Below are 20,775 nucleotides of genomic sequence, written 5' to 3'. Positions count from 1 at the left end.
GCACATCGACTCGGTACTGGTACCACGTGTAGAAAACCCTTACAATCCCTCTCATGAACTAACTCATAGCCCTCTCTAACTCTTGAAACAAGTAGCCTACCTAACTCTGCCTGACTCCCTGACTCAGCAGAGAGCAGAGGCGGGGGATGGGATCCCATTGTTTATAGGCTAGTCTGTTTGCACCTCTGGAGCTCTCCAGTTACATGCCACAACCAGTGACCTCTGATTAGGACATTTGACCGCCCATCACCACCTTTGATCCTGCCGAACTGCATCTCCACAGTACATCTGACCAATAAGCAGGTGTGACCAGGACAAGTATAAAAGCACAATCAAGCCCAGTCCGTTGTAAGTCTTCAGCAAGCAGTGGCAGAATGAGGAGCATAAACCTCGGCCCTGCACGTCAACGGCTGGGCCACAACCCATTGACCATTTCTTCTGCAGCCCTGGACTCTCCCAACACACGCTAGTGTTAGCATGTCACTGACCTACAAACCACTATCACAATCACTACAACACTTCCACCTAGTCCACTTCCTGTTTGCCGTGTGTGTGTGTGCCTGTCTTGAGTGTTGAAATAATGTGTGAATTGCATCCCTGTCTCCTACCGGTCATTTCCGTCCTCTTACCGGGACGCCGGGGCAGTTGCACCTATATCTAAACCGCCACCTCTATTAGAGACCACCACATGGTGGAGCTCTTTATCACTGTCTATATAGCCAAGTTACTTATATAGCCAAGTTACTTATTGTGTATTTATTCCTCATGTACTTTTTTAAATATTATTTTTAGATTTGTCTCTGCATTGTTGGGAAGGTCACGTACAGTGGCTTGCGAAAGTATTCACCCCCCTTAGCATTTTTACTATTTTGTTGCCTTACAACCTGGAATTAAATTGATTTTTTGGGGGTTTGTATCATTTGATTTACACAACATGCCTACCAATTTGAAGATATAAAATATATTTTTATTGTAAAACAAATAAGAAATAAGACAAAAAAAATGAAAACTTGAGTGTGCATAACTATTCACCCCCCCAAAGTCAATACTTTGTAGAGCCACCTATTGCAGCAGTTACAGCTGCATGTCTCTTGGGGTATGTTTCTATAAGCTTGGCAGATCTAGCCACTGGGATTTTTGCCCATTCTTCAAGGACAAACTGCTCCAGCTCCTTCAAGTTGGATGGGTTCCGCTGGTGTACAGCAATCTTTAAGTCATACTACAGATTCTCAATTGGATTGAGTTCTGGGTTTTGGCTAGGCCATTCCAATACATGTAAATGTTTTCCTTTAAACCACTCAAGTGTTTCTTTAGCAGTATGCTTAGGGTCATTGTCCTGCTGGAAGGTGAACCTCTGTCCTTGTCTCAAATCTCTGGAAGACTGAAACAGGTTTCCCTCAAGAATTTCCATGTATTTAGCTGTGGTATGACTTAAAGATCATTCCTTAAATTCTGACCAGTTTCCCAGTCCCTGCCGATGAAAAACATCCCCACAGCATGATGCTGCCACCACCATCCTTCACTGTGGGGATGATGTTCTCGGGGTGATGAGAGGTGTTGGGTTTGCACCGGACAGCGTTTTCTATGATGGCCAAAAAGCTCAATTTTAGTCTCATCTGACCAGAGTACCTTATTCCATATGTTTGTGGATTCTCCCACATGCCTTTTGGCAAACACCAAACATGTTTGCTTATTTTTGTCTTTAAGAAATGTTTTTTTTATGACCACTATTCCATAAAGTCCAGCTCTGTGCAGTGTACGGCTTAAAGTGGTCTTATGGACAGATACTCCAATTTCCGCCGTGAAGTTTTGCAGCTCCTTCAGGGTTATCTTTGGTCTATTTTTTGCCTCTCTGATTAATGCCCTCCTTGCCTGGCCCGTGAGTTTTGGTGGGCGGCCCTCTCTTGGCAGGTTTGTTGTGGTGCTATAGTCTTTCCACCTTTTTATAATGGATTTAATGGCGTTCCGTGGGATGTTCAGTTTCGGATATTTTTTATAACCCAACCCTGATCTGTACTTCTCCACAACTTTGTCCCTGACCTGTTTGGAGAGCTCTTTGGTCTTCATGGTGCCGCTTGCTTGATGGTGCCCCTTGCTTAGTGATGTTGCAGACACTGGGGCCTTTCAGAACAGGTGTATATATACTGAGATCATGTGACAGATCATGTGACACTTAGATTGCACACAGGTGGACTTTATTTCACTAATTATGTGACTTCTGAAGGTAGTTGGTTGCACCAGATCTTATTCAGGGGCTTCATAGCAAAGGGGGTGAATCCATTTAAATTACAGGTTGTAATTCAACAAAATAGAAAAAACGCCAAGGGGGATGAATACTTTTGCAAGGCACTGTAAGTAAGCATTTCACTGTCAGTCTACACCTGTTGTTTACGAAGCATGTGAAAAATACAATTTGATTTGATTGTAAGAGCCATACCTTTTACTGATTATGGCATATATCTGTAAAGTGCATATACAAGAGGCTGTAACACACTTGCTTCATCAAATCAGGGTCCTGATGAGTAGATCATGAGTAGAATCATGTGTGTTAGAGGGGCGACAGGTAGCCTATTCTAGATGCCATTGCCTGAATTTACAACCTCACAACTGGTAATTACCACCTTGCTACTTGGTTATGAACGTAGCATAAAGCCTGCAGATAGCTCTACAGGTTGGGAACCCCTGGTTTATATCTTTAACTGAGTAGGTTAAAGGTTTGAGTGCATACTGTACCTTTCACACTGACGTGCACACTTTGGCTGGTGGAGAGAGAAGGTGAGACCAGCACGCTACACGTGTACTCTCCCTCATCCACATCCTTCTGTACATCATACAGCTTTAGCGTGCCATTGTTCTCAAATGCCCTCTGCCGGTGGTTATAGGGGAGCAGGTTGGCGTCCTTGTGCCATTTGATGGAGTAGTACGGGTAGCCAATGACGCGGCAGTGAATGTACATGTCCCGCCCAGCAATGGCTGTGAGGTTTTTCATTGGTCGTATGCTGGCAGGCCCTTAATGGAGACAGAAGAGAAATACCTCTCTTAAAATGATTTTGAGGCTGAGAAATGTGAAACTTTAGAAGTTTGAGATGTTTAAGTGTGTCAGAAACCATGGAGACAGACAGGGATTAATTCTGAAAGACAAGGACAACATTTATTGGAGATTGTAACGCATATTAAAATAATATATTCCTTTGTGACTGACTACAATATCCTACTATTAGTATAATATCAACACCTCTTTTTCCTGTAATTAGGAAATAAAAGGCAATAATTTACATAAATCTCATTGAATAATAGTAATATAAAATCACCCTAGTTCCTCGTCACTGGGACCTATCCATAGCTGAGTGTTCCAGAGGGTGTGTACCTACTTTCCTATTTTAAACTCTCAGAGGTGAAGTGAATATTATCACACTGTTCTAGCACCTGCTAGACGCCAGGCATGATTGCATTTGACAAGCATTAGAGCACAATGTTCCCACTCTCCACTTATGAACATATTATCAAAAGCATTACTCATGTTCCCCCTGCTCGCTCTCTCACACTGCTGGAAAACCAACAGCATGTAACCAACACAGCTCTATAATACAGACCCTACCAGGGATACTGACTGACTATTAGGATATTTAACATACTGTAGTTCGATGACAGTGACCCAATCCATCCTGTATTGCCAATAGGAGCCATAGGAAAACTAACACTTGACAGAAAGGTACAAATCTAGAGTTAGGTACTGTAGCTAGATAGAACAGTTGAACTAAATCTGTGGTGATGTGCACCTCTAGGGCACTGTAAAGGCATCCACGTTGCTACTCTCTTTAGCATGATTAAGAAGCCAACAGTGCGAGAAACAGTCATTACACTGTCTCTGCAATGACACCTGTGGATATTTATCTTCTATGCTCAGGCTGCATTCAGAACCCATGGACACTCTGCTCAGCTCCGCTCTCTTCTGCGCTAGGCTAGCTAACCTACTGAACTGGAAACTTTAGCATCCCCTCACTAAGCCCATGTTAAGCTACATCATTGTGCTTTCCAGTGGGCAAACTATCAAAATGAATTATCCAATATGTAACACAGACCATAGGCCTATCCTTCTCTGTTTTGAGCCTTTATAAGGTAATGAATTAGCATTGAGTGGAGGATGGAGGGCCTGGAGTCTCTTGATATACCCCTAGTAACCATGGTGACAGTCAGTCTTACAGAGGCTGGCTATAGAGCTGCCTGGCACCTCCCTGCTGAGTGTAGATTGCTCCTCAGTCAAATGCTAGTGCTAGTGTAAATCAACTTAATGGCGTCCCAATATAAAGCCATCAGCGAATGTTAGGTAGGGAGTAGGGCATTAGAGAAGTTACCGCTGACACCAGTGAGTGATGATCGCAGCACTATACGAGCCCCTGGGATAATCTGGCATGTTTTGAATAGGAAATTAAATCAAAAGGAAAAAGATGGGTACAGACAGACAGGGGAGCTAGTTGACACAAAGATACACACATCGACACAGACAGAACAACCGTAGGGGAAAACAGACCAGATAGAACACCCTCAAACACATACGAACAAAAACAAAGACACACATGTACACACATACACATATTTGTGACATATGTAAACAAAACAAGAAGGAAAGAAACAAATAAATGGCTCACAACTAACACACAACTAACACACAACATACACAGAACACACACAGAACACACAGCTAACACACAACACACTCAGAACACACAACTAACACACAATTAACACATGACACACACTGAACACACAACTAACACGCAGATAACACACAACACACACAGAACACACAACTAACACACAACTAACACACACAGAACACACAACTAACACACACCACACACTGAACACACAACTAACACACAACACACACAGAACACACAACTAACACACAACATACACAGAACACACAACTAACACATAACTAACACACAACACACACTGAACACACAACTAACACACAACTAACACACAACACACACAGAACACACAACTAACACACAACACACACAAAACACACAATTAACACACAACACCCACAGAACACACACAGAACACACAACTAACGCACAAATAACATACAACACACACAGAACACACAACACACACAGAACACACAACTAACACACAACTAAGACATAACACACACAGAACACACAAACAACAAGGAGACCCTGAAACAAGCTCGAAAGAGGTTAGTCAGGCACTCTCAAAGGAGCTTCGGAAAAAAACACATGCATCAGGAAAAACAACAAAAACAACAACAAATGAATTTATAATTCATAAATTCATAAATGTGTAAAATGTAATTGTTTTGGAGGAGCTGATCTGACAAGCACCTCTTACGTTTATTCGCGCCTGGTAGGAGACCGCCCCGGCCGAATTGTTGCAGATGCACCGGTAGACCCCCCCGTCTGGCCCTGTTGTCTGGCTGATGTTCAGGTGGCTGATCACATGGCCCTCCTGGTTGGTGTAGTGGCCGATGCGGTGGCGGGAGTCCCTGATGACTGGGTCGTCGTCCAGCGTCCACATCACCCTGGGCTCCGGTGTGCCTTTCACCGTGCAGAACAGTGACACAAACTCGTTGGTTCCAAACACTTTCTCACTGAAAGAAGAGATTATCTTGGGCGTGCCGTCTGGAGAAAGGAGGAGAGGGAGACAAGATGGGAGGTGGGTTAGAGTTAAAGATACTTTTTTTCTAGTAGATCTAGATACCAATCTAAAGTCAGCTGCATTTTATCCCCCTTAAAGGAAAATTCCACCCCAAAACTACAGTATATTTTGGTATTTGTTTCATTGGTCCATTGTTGATATATTCCCAAAATGCTTTGCTTGTCAACATCATTCAGGTCATATTTCTGTATTTTGAAAGTTACATATCTTGAAAGCTTGATTGCTGACAAGCAAAACATTTTGGGACTATATCAACAATGGACTAATGAAACAAATACCAAAAGATAGTTTTTGGGTGGAGTTTTCCTTTAAGGTCAAGGTGAGGATTAGGTTTGGGTCGACTGATCCTAGATCTATGTCTAGTATGTCTAGTTTATAAAAGGAGCATTCATTACATTGTCTCTTTGCCAGATACAGTAAATGAGGGATAAAAAAAACTGTTGACCTCAAGTCACATGCATCAAAGGATCATGACACACATTGTCCATTCACACTAATACTGTATATCTCAGTGGAGAGAGAATTTGGAATTGTTTCTACTCCTCCCTCTCCTCTTCCTCCTCCTCCTCATTATAGATTATCAATACCCTTTTTATATTGGTCCATGGCCACGGGAGACAGTTGCCACAGCAACGGAGTTCAGGCCATGCGAGCAATGTGAGGCTCGTTCAGATAATCTAATTATAGGGGCTGTGGCAGGGCTTTACTGCAGCCCTAATTAGCAGTCACACACGCACACCTGATCAATGGTTGGTGTTCCCCAATTCTGCAGTCACACAAAAAAACACATGCAGGCAAGCACACACTCACATGTATGGACCCTCACACACAGATGCATGGTCACACAATGCTCACTAAAAGCACACAACTACCCAAAAACAAAAACACACAGGTTTTCTGCTGCGATTGAAAGTAACATCGCTAACCCCCTGACCACACAGACATACACTGAGAGTACTGACCTTCCAGAATGACCTGGACAAAGTCCTGGGCGGACATCTTGCCTTTCCTAGCGAAGCACTGGTAGGCTCCTCCATCACTCTTAGCCATCCCAGCCATGACCAGGTTCTCCCGGTTGTTGCCAGTCATACGAACACTGTTCCCAGGATAGATAATTTCTCCATTCCGGTACCAGGACAGGTCGTACTCCTCCGAGCCACTCACGCTGCACGACAGAGACACCTGGCTACCCACGCTGCCTTTCACCTTCCTCGGGCTGACCACTGCCTTCAGGGGCTCTGGAAGAGGGAGAGGGGGCTTATATTCTCTTGTCAATGTGACATACTGTATATCAGCTAAAAACGTAGGAACTTTGAACAGTATCCAACTCTGAACAGTATTTCAGCTATACAATTAACAGATTAACAACAAATATACTGTACATTTAGCACAACATGCAGCAGACAGTCTATTACTGACCTTTGACCTGCAGCCTCCCCACCACCTCTGCGTTGCCATAGCTGTTCCACACCTCACACACGTAGCTTCCCTTGTCGCTGGGCTGCGCCCTCTCTATCAACAGGCCCGTCACACTCTGCCTGAAGCGGCTGTCCGGCTCTAGCGGACGGTTGTCCTTCAGCCAGCGGTACTTGGGGGCCGGGTGACCAGACGCCTTGCACGGCAGCTCCACCCGGTGTGATGTCATCACCTCGCGACGCTCAAAGCCATCCAGGATGACCGGTGCCGAGTTGGAGGGGTCTAAGGGAGGAGCAATGGCCAAAGGTGAGAGAAATGCAATATTTTGGTCAAAAGTATGCATTTTTATCAATACGCAGTTGACTAGCTTGGAGCAGGTCCAGATTGAAGGAGTGAAGTGAAACAATAGTGAAACCTAGTGATATTCAGAGTGTATTCCAGGCTATCATTGGCACTCAAACTTGCACAACAGACTGGTATCCAAGCTGTACTGTCCCTCTGCATACCTGACACAAAGAGGCGTGCGCTGTTGCTCTGCCTGGTCTCTCCTGTGTAGCGGTGGCGTGTCATACACCTGTAGTTATACAATCCATCCTCATTCTGCACGTCCAGGATGTACAGGGCTCCCGTGGAGGTGATGAGGAACCGAGGCGCTGCAACATAACAAGACACAGCTAATCGTTAGACATATGCAACATACAACCTGCTTATGTAGCTTAGAAGCAACATACTGTACAACCTTACAGCTGTGTGGCATATATACTTTCTTTTTCTTTTTCATTCACAACAGAGTGGTATCAGAATCATCCTGCATGTACAGATAGGATTCAACAAATAAAAACACTAAAAACAGCCCTAGCAAAACTTGATATAGAATATCCATGCGGCTTGGTAAATATTTGCAGAGTTGTCTTCTGTGATGTGCCTGGCGACAAGACTACAGACACTGAGCATCTGCTCCAGCCCATTTAGCTGAACACATCTGAGAGGGAATGTGACACGGCTGTGTGTTGTGGCAGTCTAACACCGCTCGTTATCACATAGCTCATCGCTCTGCTCTCTCTCCCTGGCGGAACTCTCTCTCGTTCAGACTAAAGCAGAGAGATCCATGGACAGAGATCACACAGCGCTTTGATATGGCACCGCGGCGCAGCTCAGGTCGGATGAGCTAATATCATGCTAATTCGTGGGAAAACTGGAAATGGGAGGAGGTCGTCAACGTTTAGGAGGACTAATGCCTGAGAGCTGCCGGAGCTGTCATAGCAGGAGTTGGGAGGATATTCCTCAGACAGAGATGGAGGATGCTGTTTAGGATGGGCTTGGGAATGGCACGTGCATAGCACCTCCCATTTCCTTCCCATCTATGCCAGTCAGTGTTGAAGCTATGAGAACTGGAACAGTGACCGACACCTCTTATTGAATACTGTCTGTAAAACACAAAACCCATTACATCACTGCAACAATCTACACTATTTTGACCCCCTTTCTTTTTGATATAGAAAGGGAAAAATGAGTAATGAGACATACTGTATTGTATTGGCCTTTGTGCAGAATGCTACAATAATCCATAGAAGGCAGTAACGAACCTGTGTTCATGTCCTTGATGTTTAATTAAAGAATATTGATTCAACCTTGCGATATTTTACATTTGATAGAAAGAGGACAGTTGAAATAAAGAAGGAGAAAACACAGAGAGAAGGTGAAATAGAGAGAAAGAAAGAGATACACTATAACAGTGCATTTGGAAAGTATTCAGACCCCTTGACTTTTTCCACATTTTGTTATGTTACAGCCTTATTCTAAAATGGATTAAATAAAAACATTTCCTCATCAATCTACACACAATAGCCCATAATGCCAAAGAGAAAACAGTTTTTCTGATATTTTTGCACATTCATTAAAAATGAAAAACTGAAAAACATATTTACATAAGTATTCAAAGCCTTTGCTATGAGACTCGAAATTGAACTCAGGTGCATCCTGTTTCCATTGATCATCCTTGAGATATTTCTACAACTTGATTGGAGTCTACCTGTGGTAAATTCAATTGATTGGACATGATTTGGAAAGGCACACACCTGTCTATATAAGGTCCTAGGTTGAAGGAATTGTCCGTAGAGCTTTAGAGCAAAAACCAAGGTCAAAGGAATTGTCCGTAGAGCTGTGTTGAGGCACAGCTCTGGGGAAGGGTACCAAAACGTTTCTGCAGCATTGAAGGTCCCCAAGAACACAGTGGCTTCCATCATTCTTAAATGGAAGAAGTTTGGAACCACCAAGACTATTTCTAGAGCTGGCCGCCAGGCCAAACTGAGCACTCGGGGGAGAAGGGCCTTGGTCAGGGAGGTGACCAAGACCCGATGGTCAATCTGACAGAGCTCCAGAGATCCTATGTGGAGATGGGAAAACTTTCCAGAAGGACAACGATCACTGCAGCACTCCACCAATCAGGCCTTTATGGTAGAGTGTGCCAGACAGATGCCACTCTTCAGTAAAAGCACATGACAGCCCGCTTGGAGTTTGCCAAAAGGCACCGAAAGGACTCTCAGACCATGAGAAACAAGATTCTTTGGTCTGATGAATCCAAGATTTTACTCTTTGGCCTGAATGCCAAGTGTCATGTATGGAGGAAACCTGGAACCATCCCTACGGTGAAGCATAGTGGTGGCAGCACCTGCCTTTTTCAGGGACTGGGAGACTAGTCGGGAACGAGGGAAAGATAAACGGAACAAAGTACAGAGAGATCCTTGATGAAAACCTGCTCCAGAGCACTCAGGACCTCAGATTGGGGCGAAGGTTCACCCTCCAACAGGACAATGACCCTAAGCACATAGCCAAGACAACGCAGGAGTGGCTTCTGGACAAGTCTCTGAATGTCCTTGAGTGGCCCAGCCAGAGCCCGGACTTGAACCCGATCGAACATCTCTGGAGAGACTTGAAAATAGCTGCGCTGCGACACTCCCCATTCAAACTGACAGAACTTGAGAGGATCTGCAGAGAAGAATGGGAGAAGCTCCCCAAATACAGATGTGCCAAGCTTGTAGCGTCATACCCAAAAAGACTCGAGGCTGTAATCGCTGCCAAAGGTGCTTCAACAATGTATTGAGTAAAGGGTCTGAAAATGAAAATGTAATATTACAGTTATAAATGTTTTAACATCTGCCAACATTTCTAAAAACCAGTTTTTGCTTTGTAATTATAGGGTATTGTGCGTAGATTGATGAGGATAAAAAACTATTTTATACATTTTAGAATAAGGCTGTAATGTAACAAAATGTGGAAAAAGTTAAGGGGTCTGAATACTTTCCGAATGCACTGTATATACAAAAGTATGTGGACACCCCTTCATATTAGTGGATTCGGCTATTTCAGCCACACCTGTTTCTGACAGGTGTATACACAAACATTGGCAGTAGAATGGCCTTACTAAAGAGTTCAGTGACTTTCAAAGTGGCACTATCATAGGATGCAACAATTCCAACAAGTTAGTTCGTCAAATTTCTGCCCTGCTAGAGCTGCCCCAGTCAACTGTAAGTGCTGTTATTGTGAAGTTGAAACATCTAGGAGAAACAAAGGCTCAGCCGCGAAGTGGTAGGCCAAACAAGCTCACAGAATGGGACCACCGAGTTCTGAAGCGCATCATGCGTAAAAATCGTCTGTTGCAACACTAACTACTGAGTTCCAAACTGCCTCTGGAAGCAACGTCAGCACAAGCACTCTTTGTCGGGAGTGTCATGAAATGGTTTTCCATGGCCGAGCAGGCGCACACAAGCCTAAGATCACCATGCACAATGCCAAGCATCGGCTGGAGTAGTGTAAAGCTCAAAGCCATTGCACTCTGGAGCAGTGGAAACACGTTCTTTGGCTTCACCATATGGCAGTATGACGGACGAATATGGGTTTGGCGATGCCAGGAGAACGCTACCTGCCCAATTGCATAGTGCCAACTGTAAAGTTTGGTGGAGAAGGAATAATGGTCTGGGGCTGTTTTTCATGGTTCGGGCTAGGCCCCTTAGTTCCAGTGAAGGGAAATCTTAACGCTACAGCATACAATGACATTCTAGACGATACTGTGCTTCCAACATTGTGGCAATAGTTTGGAAATTGCCCTTTCCTGTTTCAGCATGACAATGCCCCCGTGCACAAAGCGAGGACCATACAGAAATGGTTTGTCGAGATCAGTGTGGGAGAACTTGACTGGCCTGCACAGAGCCCTGACCTCAACCACATCGAACACCTTTGGGATGAATTGGAACGACGACTGCAAGCCAAGCCTAATCGCCCAACATCAGTGCCCGACCTCACTAATGCTCTTGTGGCTGAATGGAAGCAAGTCCCTGCAGCAATGTTCCAACATCTAGTGGAAAACCTTCCCAGAAGAGTGGAGGCTGATATAGCAGCAAAGCGGGGGCCAACTCCATATTAATGCCCATGATTTTGAAATGAGATGTTCAACAAGCATGTGTCCACATACTTTTGGTCATGTAGTGCAGATAGAAAAGGAGAGAGAGAGGGAGGCGAGGAGGATGCAGTAGCGGCAGTGTATTGTGAGGAGCGAGCGTTGACCTAGTTAGAGCATGGATTTGATATCCTGAAGGGCTTTTCAGCTTGTGATTTACATGCAGTTGTGTGTGAGAAGCAACCACTGGTAAAATGAGGGGGAAAGGAGAGAGTGTGTGTGCGTGTGTGTGTGTGTGTGTGTGTGTGTGTGTGTGTGTGTGTGTGTGTGTGTGTGTGTGTGTGTACTTGCATGCTAGACAAACACATCATCTCTGCTAAACCTTATAGCAGAGGAGAATGGAATCCTAGTGTTTTCTAAACCAATTACACTCCTCAGTAGATGTGATATTTTACAAGCTATTAAACAACTCAACTGTTCTTTATTTTCTTCAAGACAAGACAACCCTAAGTGAGACAGACATGCAGGTTAAGAAAAATAATTCATTTCCAAGCGATTATAAATAACATATATCAAAGGAGGGGGAATCAGTCAGTCTCTCCTGTCCTTCCTTCTTTGATCCTCCTTTCCCCTGAACTTTGCCTGGCATGCTGCTAGGCGTCAAAAGCTGACAAGATTTTGTTCTACAGGCTTATGAATGAGAAGCGCTTTCATTAAAACAGGTTTCATCTAATCCATGACAACGGAGAGAGAGTAATGTGTGTTGGTGCGTGCGTGTTTGTGTGTGTGTGCTCGCGTACCTCAAAGTCAGTGTGGAGCGAGGTGTGTGTGTGTGTTTCCATGTGACACACACACACACACACACACACACACACACACACACACACACACACACACACACACACACACACACACACACACACACACACACACACACTCTTGCTCACACACACACACACACAATTACACAAACACAGATCCTCTAGATTGTTGTTTATTGAATCCGTCTCCTCCTCTCAGTGGAGGGCTGAAATCAGATTCCTGATGCATGCTTAGGATGGGGTTTCTCTCTACGACCATTCATGATTATATTTATTTTATCAATATATTTTTTGAACTATTATTTAGGGATAATTGTGAATATGGAATGTTCAACTGACCCACACTACAGCAACTACACTGTGTGTGTGTGTGTGTGTGTGTGTGTGTGTGTGTGTGTGTGTGTGTGTGTGTGTGTGTGTGTGTGTGTGTGTGCGTGTGGACTTGTCTCCGCAGCACAGGGCTACACAGAGGCTTGGTCAATAATAACGATCCACAGGGCTGTACTACGCCCTCCCTTGCTCCCCCCAGTCCGCCTACTGAATACTAACGCAGACGAGGGAAGAGAGAGAGCCCTCCGTGATAACACAGAGCTGTGTGATGTGTGCGTGTGTGTGTGTGATGCGTGTGTGTGTGTGAGGGGATGGCAATGGTATCACCAAACCCCAGGTGGCACCAATCCCCATCCATCCCCTTCCCCTCTCCTTCCTCTAGCCAGGTGCTTGGCATGGCCATGATCAGGGACACAAGTCACCCTCTGTGAGCCTCCACTCAATAGATTCTGCAGTGAGCACTAATGTACACTGTATTCTCTACATGGGGGATTTCAGAAATTCTGACTGAATCATAGCCATGTCCTCTCATGCTGTTTCCATTTAGGAAATTCCGTTTTTGGCAATTTTGCACTGATAAAATAACTCAACAACCTTACACACAAAAATGAATAACATTAACAAATCATCTCTCCTTGGGAGACACATGGTGGCATTGTTGAACTCTTTCTCCAGGCTGGCCTATGCTTGCTGGGTGACCATCTTCCTAAAAGGTGGCTTTCTCCATGACTGTTGACAAAAGGACCACTGCGTAGGACCCGCAGCACAGTTCTGAGGCTTCAGCTGATTCTACACTGATAGAGACACGAGGAGAGAGAGAAATAGACTATGAGAGAAAGAGAGCGTATGGGAGAGAGAGTTTGAGACAGTATGGGCGGTTAGAAAGAGAGAGCGAAAGGGAGAGAGAGAAAGAGACAGCACCTCTGGGATACAACCACTCTCTGTCATCTGAAATGACTTACAAATTAGCATACACCAATGTGCAAGAGAGAGAGAGAAAAAGAGAAGAAGACAACTTTCATATGCTAATACAGATCATGGCCAGGCAGAGCAATTTTCATAAAAATGTCAGCCGTGTCTGTTTGACAGATCCCAACAGGCGCTTGAAGACTCCGACCTCACAGCCTCGCTCTCTGTCTCTCTCTAGATGGGAGGTAAGATATAGTCAGGTATTAAAATGCTTCTCGCTGAAACATTTCTCACATCCCTTTGCTGAGTTAGGCTAATGTTATATTGTCAAAATGCAAGTTGTCTTTTATGAGCATAAAAACTTTTAACATCCCTTTTGAACTTTGAACTGTGGCAGCTGATCAGCTCGCGTAATAAAAAAATACACCCAAGCTATCTTTCAACAACAAAAATAGAAATTTGCTTCATCATCATTTGATTATCCTCCAAGTAGGGCAGAAGCCCAGTCCCTGCAGAGTCAGCCGACTAGCAATAGCTTGTGCTCCCTGCCAGGCTGTCTCTGCCAGGCTGTCTCTGCCAGGCTGTCCCTGCCAGGCTGTCTCTGCCAGGCTGTCTCTGCCAGGCTGTGCCGTGTTGGGGAGTGGAGGTTGGTTCACCCCCAGAGACAGGGGTTATTATTGTCACTGTAACCTTGGCCACACAAACTCACACTACCTGACATGAACAGCAGTACGCTGGCCCACCTGCAGCTATCTGCATCTATAATGAATATATCCTCTACACGCTCTCTCTGTCTACTCCCTCTGTGTGTGTATGTACGTGTGTACGCGCGCGTGTGTGTGTGTGTGTGTGTGTGTGTGTGTGTGTGTTCCCTGCTGCGCTCAGACTTGAAGCTGCTGTTGAAAAGACATGAACTGCATAATTATTGTGTTTTCTCTCCACTTCTGAATGACTCTTTTAAAAATTATTTCTGAACAACAACACATCAAGGTCCTATGCAGCGGCGTCTGCCATGTCTGGGTGCAAATACTACTTGTTTTCTGTCAAATACTTTAGCTGTGCTTGATTGAGGTTGTCTAGCGCAATGGAATCTATGGAATAGTCCCACAGGTTCAAAACCTGCCCATCAGGCACTCCTGGCATGCTCAAACAAACGCTCAATGTGTTCAAAAGATTTCACTATAATTATTTTCCACACAGGCCTGTTATGTACAGTAAGTCATGTCCTGTATATGAGGGAGTATCAGAGTAGAAGAGGCCCTGAGTTGTACTGTAATAAGGCCTGGTCTTATTAATTGTCAGTCCTTAGGAGAAGAAGCTCTGTATCTCTAAGACAGTACAGTACAGTTCAGTAGAGGGGGATTCCACCATATTACCCCTCCTGTAATAACCACCATTTGTCACCATTACAGGAAGCTGTTGACAGCTACTGGGGTTGTCAGGGCAACGCTATCCCTATCCCAGCACCTTCCTACCAAACAATTGTCTGCATAATGTGCTAAGCTCACAATGGAAACACACACACACACACACACACACACACACACACACACACACACACACACACACACACACACACACACACACACGTACAGTAAGTTAGTACACACACGTTTCCAGATACACAAAATAATACACATAATCTTTTCCTTAGCTACACTACATGACCAAAAGTATGTGGACACATGCTCATTGAACATCTCATTCCATTAATATGGAGTTGGTCCCCCATTTACTGCGAAAACAGCCTCCACTCTTCTGGGAAGGCTTTCCACAAGGTGTTGGAACATTACTGTGGGGACTTGCTTCCATTCAGCCACAATAGCATTAGTGAGGTTGGGCACTGATGTTGGGCGATTAGGCCTGGCTTGCAGTCTGCGTTCCAATTCATCCCAAAGGTGTTCGATGTGGTTGAGGTCAGGGCTCTGTGCAGGCCAGTCAAGTTCTTCCACACCGATCTCGACAAACCATTTCTGTATGGACCTCGCTTTGTGCACGGGGGCATTGTCAAGCTGAAAGAGAGAACGTGTTTCTCTTCAGTCGAGAGAACGTGTTTCCACTGCTCCAGAGTCCAATGGTGGCGAGCTTTACACCACTCCAGCCGACGCTTGGCATTGTGCATGGTGATCTTAGGCTTGTGTGCGGCTGCTCGGTCATGGAAACCCATTTCATGAAGCTCCCGACAAACAGTCCTTGTGCTGACTTTGCTTCCAGAGGCAGTTTGGAACTCGGTAGTGAGTGTTGCAACCGAGGACAGACGATGTTTACGCGCTACACGCTTCTGCACTCGGTGGTTCCGTTCTGTGAGCTTGGGGGGCCTAACACTTCGCGGCTGAGTTGTTGTTGCTCCTAGACATTTTCACTTCACAATAACAGCACTTACAGTTGACCGGGAAATCTCTAGCAGGGTAGAAATTTGACGAACTGACTTGTTGAAAAGGTTGCATCCTATGACGGTGTCACTTCAGTAAGGCCATTCTACTGCTAATGTTTGTCTATGGAGATTGCATGGCGGTGTGCTCAATTTTATACACATGTCAGCAATGCGTGTGGCTGAAATAGCCAAATACTTTTCTATATATTGTGTATATGTTCCTCTCTCTTACCTGGTTGAGCTTACAGTTTGGGAACACACTGACAGTAAGGCAAGTTACGGTCTATCTATCTATCTATCTATCTATCTATCTATCTATCTATCTATCTATCTATCTATCTATCTATCTATCTATCTATCATTAAATCCAGGCAGACCATGTATTGTAGATGTACAGTATGTATGCAGTTGAGTGAGCAACAGTTTCTCTACATGGTGATAATCAGGAGAAACATCCCTCTGCTCATTAACTAGTTACAGTAGCCTGGGGCTGATGACTCCCTCCTTCCGTAGGCGTGTACGCCAGAGTGGAGGATAAAGATGTCATATTCTGCCAGACTGAACACACACTACTGCTATTAACTGTGGATGGACATTTAACATTGTCCCAGTGACAAGACAACAATAGTCTAACTAACGATGCCCTGGAGCAAGAGACTGTATCAATCACTCATTACTGTCTGTCATTGGTCATTGCACAGCATGTTTTAAATGAATACCTAACGTTCATATATTGATTCATCCTAAGAGGATCAAGGTAGTCAGAATGATCAAAAACAAATAAATGATCGTCTGCAGTACAACAACCCGATGACAACGGCAGGCCGTGACTATGTTCCCTTGATACAAGAATAACTAAAATAGGGTCACACACACGTACACAGACAGTAGTGGCTTTAGGGCGTGATTAGTATGTGATGATATTATGATGGGCAGAGCTGTGTATCAGTGCTCATTCTGCTCATTAGGACTAGCTTACAGCTGTTCAGCACTGTCCCCTCCTACACACACCTACTGTATTTAAGCAGTTCACATTGGAGCTAAGGTTTGTATGTATTGGGGCTAAGGTTCCTTGCTGAGCTAAACATTGGCCAACCCACACACGCACGCACACACACACACACACATACGTTTTTGGGATGTGAACACAGGCTCACTTCAGACTCTATTTCCTCTGAAATGAATGGGGGCCATCGGGCCATGGTGAGTGACTGTGCGTCTTAATTGGCCAGTGTTAGACTCAAGTCATTAAGCCACTGATGGCTGTGCATTTACAATGCTATCATTGGCTTCTCCCTGGCTGACGCTAAATGGCCCCAGTGTTGGGCCTCAGCTGTATACCTCATGAATATGTATAGTAGATCTCCCCTCTCAGCTGCACTGATGTGAAACCTTTGTGCATGGGGCAACCACATGGCACTGGCAAGCATTAAGTTAGCTATCACTATCTATTCAATTAATATCTATGATCTGAACACCCAAAATGATGCCACGTGTGAAAAAATGTGCTTTGTATGCACATGACAAAAAAGTAGGCCTTTCTCCAATCTCTCACTTTCTCTGTTCAATAGTCCATACAGAGATAGTCCATCCTGAGTCACCTCTCTGGATGTCAGCAACCATCAAGGAGTGAGAGGTTCCACGTGTGGGTTCACGCCCCCCAGTGTCCGGTCTGGAACGTGAAGTCACGACCTCTGCAGGTCGGCTACTGGTCTGCCCTAGAATGTTACGATCGGCAGAACGGCCAAACATTTATATTTTTATGGCTGTTTTGGGGAAAAATTCACCATGGTGAATTATTTTAAAGCTCACTACAAATTGAGATATTTAATTAAACAGTGATCCATTCTGACTACTATATTTGTCGTCACACAGGACAATGTGCTGGCACAGACCAATCACAGGTTGGCAGGCTACGAGGAGGCTCGCGCCCTCATGCCATAGACATTAAGGTTGACTCTCTCAGGCAGGATGAAAACGACTACATCGACCATGACCTTTGCTAGTTACGGCCACTTTCACCATGATCCTTAGCAATTTTTTGGTGCCATTCAGCCCCATTCAGCAATATGGAGCGCTTTAAATTCAAATACTTCATGCGCCATCGGGAGTTTTTCATACGAATATGTGGATGACATCAGCGCTATCACTATTTACTGGTTTTAATGTCTATGGTTCTCGCACACACACAAAAACATCTGATGTCAATACCAGCTCTGAAAACCAGGCCATCCCTAGCTAAACCAAACCTCTGTTAAAAACCAAGTCAATTCAGTGAGAAGAAGAAAAAGATCAGTGGAAGTGACTTCAGGTCCTTCCTCAGATCTAACCCCTGTAGTATAGACTGGTCTTAGATAGATTGAGTGTTCATTGGCATTTCATGGTAATTTGCGGAGGCAAACGGAGGGAGCAGGCAGTGTGCAGCACAGTGCAGTGCTGCATCGCGGTAAGTAAAACAGAAGGGCAAGGGGAGGATTAGATAATCAAACAGTGTGCCACTTTAAATAATCTCTGACTCCTCTGGGAGAGGTAAGACTCAAAGCCCAGGCGCTTCTGCTTTAATTGTCTGATTCTCCATTTATTATGGTTGAGGGCCTCTGTAATTCAGCTCCATTAAATATTCAGGAGCCAGACGGAGCGAGAGGGAGAGAGAGATAGAGGAGAAAGAGAGGGAGAGGGAGAAAGAAGGAGAGAGGGAGAGAGAAGACACTGAGTGAAGACATCTCTCCGTGCTCTACCTCACTCGCTCTAGCTAATAACAGCAGATTATCTGGCATATTATAGTTGGGAATCTTTCATATGAACAGCTGCTGTTTGATTGATGCAGTTCAACATATATATGTTTTACTGAGATAAAACAATCACAATCACTTGTATCATGCTGCATATAAACTGGCTTTTGACCTTCTAAAAAACCTTTTGCCCTGGAATAAAGATACTGTATGATGCTACAGGGGAGTTGTTTAAGTTGATTACCTGGCACTGTACTGTTTGTAATGTTTCGAATAAAAAAGAGTGAAGCCAACCAATGAAGAGTAAAGTTGGGAGAGTGCTCAGTAAATTGGTGTGTGTGTGTTTGTGTGTGTGTGTGTAATTAATTAATTATAGTGTTCTGCCCGACTACCTCTTAATAAAGAAGACGTGTGAAATGAACACACAGTAGAGCACAGAGAGAACCCCTGCATCTCTCGCTGTCTCTCTCAGTCTCTCTCTGTGTCTCTCTCTGTGTCTCTCTCTCAGTCTCTCTCTTAGTCTCTCTCTCTCTCTCTCTCTCTCTCTCTCTCTCTCTCTCTCCCTCTCCCTGTCTCTGTCTCTCTCTCTCTCTCTCTGTCTCTCTCTCCCTCCCCTCACAAGAGGTGAAGGCAGGGGGGAGTGGCCAGGCAGGCCACTTTCATGCAAAGGTGGCCCTGTGTTGCCATGGTAACAGTTAGGACACAGGGTCACTGTGGCCTAGACACATTCATTAGTCCAGCTTCAGATTTATAGCCAAACTGCACAGGGCACACACACACTCACACATATGCAGTCACACTCACATGTGTGCGCAAAGTATAGTGTGCCTCATTTCAACAGTGTCGATACAGGAGTGTCTGGGGGTTGACCAACAGATATTCTACTGATTCTCCCCTCCCCCTCTCTCTATTTCCGTGCACTTTTCTCTACCCTTACCTCTACCACCCCCCTCGCTCTCTCTACTTCCCTTCCTGTCTCCGAGCCTCCACCACTCCTATTCCTCTCCCTCCCTCCACCCCTCTGGCGGTGGAGTGGAATGTTAGCCTGCAGTGGTCAGCCCTGCTGCTCCACCTGAAGAATATCAATCAATGTTACCGTGGAGACAGAAAAGAAAAGAGCTCCTCATCTCTCCTCCCCTCTGAGGCTTCTCTTCCCACTTGTGTTTCTCTCTGTTTACAGGTTGAACATACTGTGCAGGTCAGTGCATAGTCAATTAACCACAGTTATTCACAGAGAAAATAAAATTATTTTTCAGATGTATTCAATGGGGTGCCGTTGCAGTAAGCTATTCCATGTTATCTGCTGTATTCTCAAACTACTACAACACAGTCTCCCAGGTCTCTAGCCTGCTGAGCGTGGTAGTTGGCGAGTCATTTCTGTCTATGTATCACTAATTACTGCTGGTTTTCCTAAGACCTTGGTTAGGATTTCATCCCTCCTTGGTGTCAGAGAGGCAAGGCAGATGGATATGCTACTGACTGTAGCAAACTGGCTCAAATTAAGATTCTACATCTGTATCACTCTAAACAACCCAACCAGCCAGCCAGCCAGCCAGCCAGCCAGCCAGCCAGCCAGCCAGCCAGCCAGCCAGCCAGCCAGCCAGCCAGCCAGCCAGCCAGCCAGCCAGCCAGACAGACAGACAGACAGACAGACAGACAGACAGACAGACAGACAGACAGACAGACAGACAGACAGACAGACAGACATCTGTATCACTCTAAACAACCCAGCCAGCCAGCCAGGCAGGCAGGCAGGCAGGCAGGCAGGCAGGCAGGCAGGCAGGCAGGCAGGCAGATAGAGATGTCTGCCTCCACTGACACTCAAACACTGCACCCTGAGTCCTCCTATGGAGATTACAAGGCTCTAAATTAGTCAAAAACCAGCATCCCAGGCACCATGCATGCCACAACACAGCCCCTCTGCTGTTGATATATAACCCCTGTCTCCCCATAGACGCACTAGGCCAGAGCCAGAGCCAGCCCAGGGTTAATAAGCAAATATTGGGCTAAGAGGAAGGCAAGCAGCTGCTGTCTCAGTCTCATTGCGTTCGTGCGCTCTCTGTCCCAGACTCAGGCTGCCTGGCTGGCTGTTATATATCACACAGA

At 45.1% G+C, this 20,775-nt stretch overlaps 1 protein-coding gene across 4 annotated transcripts in view; it reads right to left on the bottom strand.

Moving 5' to 3' along the window:
• The window catches only part of LOC115148920 (Down syndrome cell adhesion molecule homolog), a 135,303-nt gene that overhangs the window by 61,379 nt on the left and 53,149 nt on the right, over positions 1-20,775 (bottom strand). For all 4 annotated transcript variants that reach the window (XM_029691232.1, XM_029691234.1, XM_029691233.1 and 1 more), the window contains 5 exons: positions 7,614-7,760; positions 7,111-7,389; positions 6,654-6,929; positions 5,358-5,654; positions 2,734-3,009 (listed from right to left, as the gene is read on the bottom strand). In XM_029691232.1, the coding sequence (XP_029547092.1) occupies positions 2,734-3,009; positions 5,358-5,654; positions 6,654-6,929; positions 7,111-7,389; positions 7,614-7,760 (1,275 nt within the window). The remainder of the gene's footprint in view (positions 1-2,733; positions 3,010-5,357; positions 5,655-6,653; positions 6,930-7,110; positions 7,390-7,613; positions 7,761-20,775) is intronic.

The sequence above is a fragment of the Salmo trutta genome, chromosome 15, assembly GCF_901001165.1.
Source record: "Salmo trutta chromosome 15, fSalTru1.1, whole genome shotgun sequence".
In the NCBI taxonomy this organism is placed as follows: domain Eukaryota; kingdom Metazoa; phylum Chordata; class Actinopteri; order Salmoniformes; family Salmonidae; genus Salmo; species Salmo trutta.
Note: the sequence above shows the minus strand (reverse complement) of the source record. Positions and strands in the feature narration are given on the sequence as shown.